General features: G+C 44.9%; 1 protein-coding gene across 1 annotated transcript; it reads right to left on the reverse strand.

The window, feature by feature from the left end:
* Positions 1-402: 402 nt before the first annotated feature.
* LOC115284831 (ubiquitin-60S ribosomal protein L40-like) lies at positions 403-791 on the reverse strand (the record flags this gene model as incomplete). The annotated part of the gene is made up of 2 exons (XM_029931310.1): positions 403-587; positions 676-791. Coding segments are annotated over 2 exons (301 nt in total), but the record flags the coding sequence as incomplete, so codon positions are not given.
* Positions 792-848: the final 57 nt, after the last annotated feature.

The raw sequence follows: 848 nt of genomic DNA on the forward strand, positions 1-848 counted from the left end.
CTTTAATATTTCTTGTAGGTCCAGTTTGGTGGTGATGAACTTTTAGTTTTTGTTTATCTAGAAAACTCTTTATCTCCCCTTTAATTCTGAATGATAACTCTGCTGAGTAGAGAATTTCTTAGTTGGAAATTTTTTCCTTTCAAAAGCATGAATATTTCCTGCCACTTCCTTACCTTAGCAGAATTTCTGCTGAAAAATCTGCTGAAAGCCATATGGGGTTTTCCCTTGTAGCTTATTCATGCTGCTTTCGAGATTTTCTCTATCTTTAACTCTTCTCCTCCCTTCCCCCCAAGTCAATGAAAGGGTGAAAGGGCAACTTTATTGAGGTCCCAGGGCCTTGGGGCTCAGGCAGGAGACTGCCCTGTGGGCAAAGGAAGAGCCAATGGAGGGGCCTTGTTTTACCTGCTTTTTAGGGCACAGTTTGTTGGTGTGGCCATGCTTCTCGTGGCAATTGACAGCCCAGGGGTGCAGGTAAACATAGCACTGGAAGCAGATCATCTTGTTGCACTTGTATTTCTGGGCCAGCTGGGGGAGGGAAGGTTTAATGATGCCACCCCTCAGATGAAGCACCAGGTTCAGAGTGGATTCTTTCTGCATATCATAGTCTGAGAGTGTGTGGTTATTCTCTAGCTATTTGCTACCAAAAAGGTAGATGCTGTTGGTCAGGTGGGATACCCTCCTTGTCTTTGATTTTGGCCTTGACATTGTCAGTAGTGTCACTGGACTCACTGTCGAGGGCAGTGGTCTTGCCTAGCAGGGTCTGCATCTCTGTGTCCACAAGGCCACTAACCCTGAGCCAGTTGGCCACTTCATTGAAGAGTGTCTCTTACTTTACCATTTTAAATATA

Source organism: Suricata suricatta, unplaced genomic scaffold (assembly GCF_006229205.1).
Source record: "Suricata suricatta isolate VVHF042 unplaced genomic scaffold, meerkat_22Aug2017_6uvM2_HiC HiC_scaffold_22247, whole genome shotgun sequence".
NCBI classification, from domain to species: Eukaryota; Metazoa; Chordata; class Mammalia; order Carnivora; family Herpestidae; genus Suricata; species Suricata suricatta.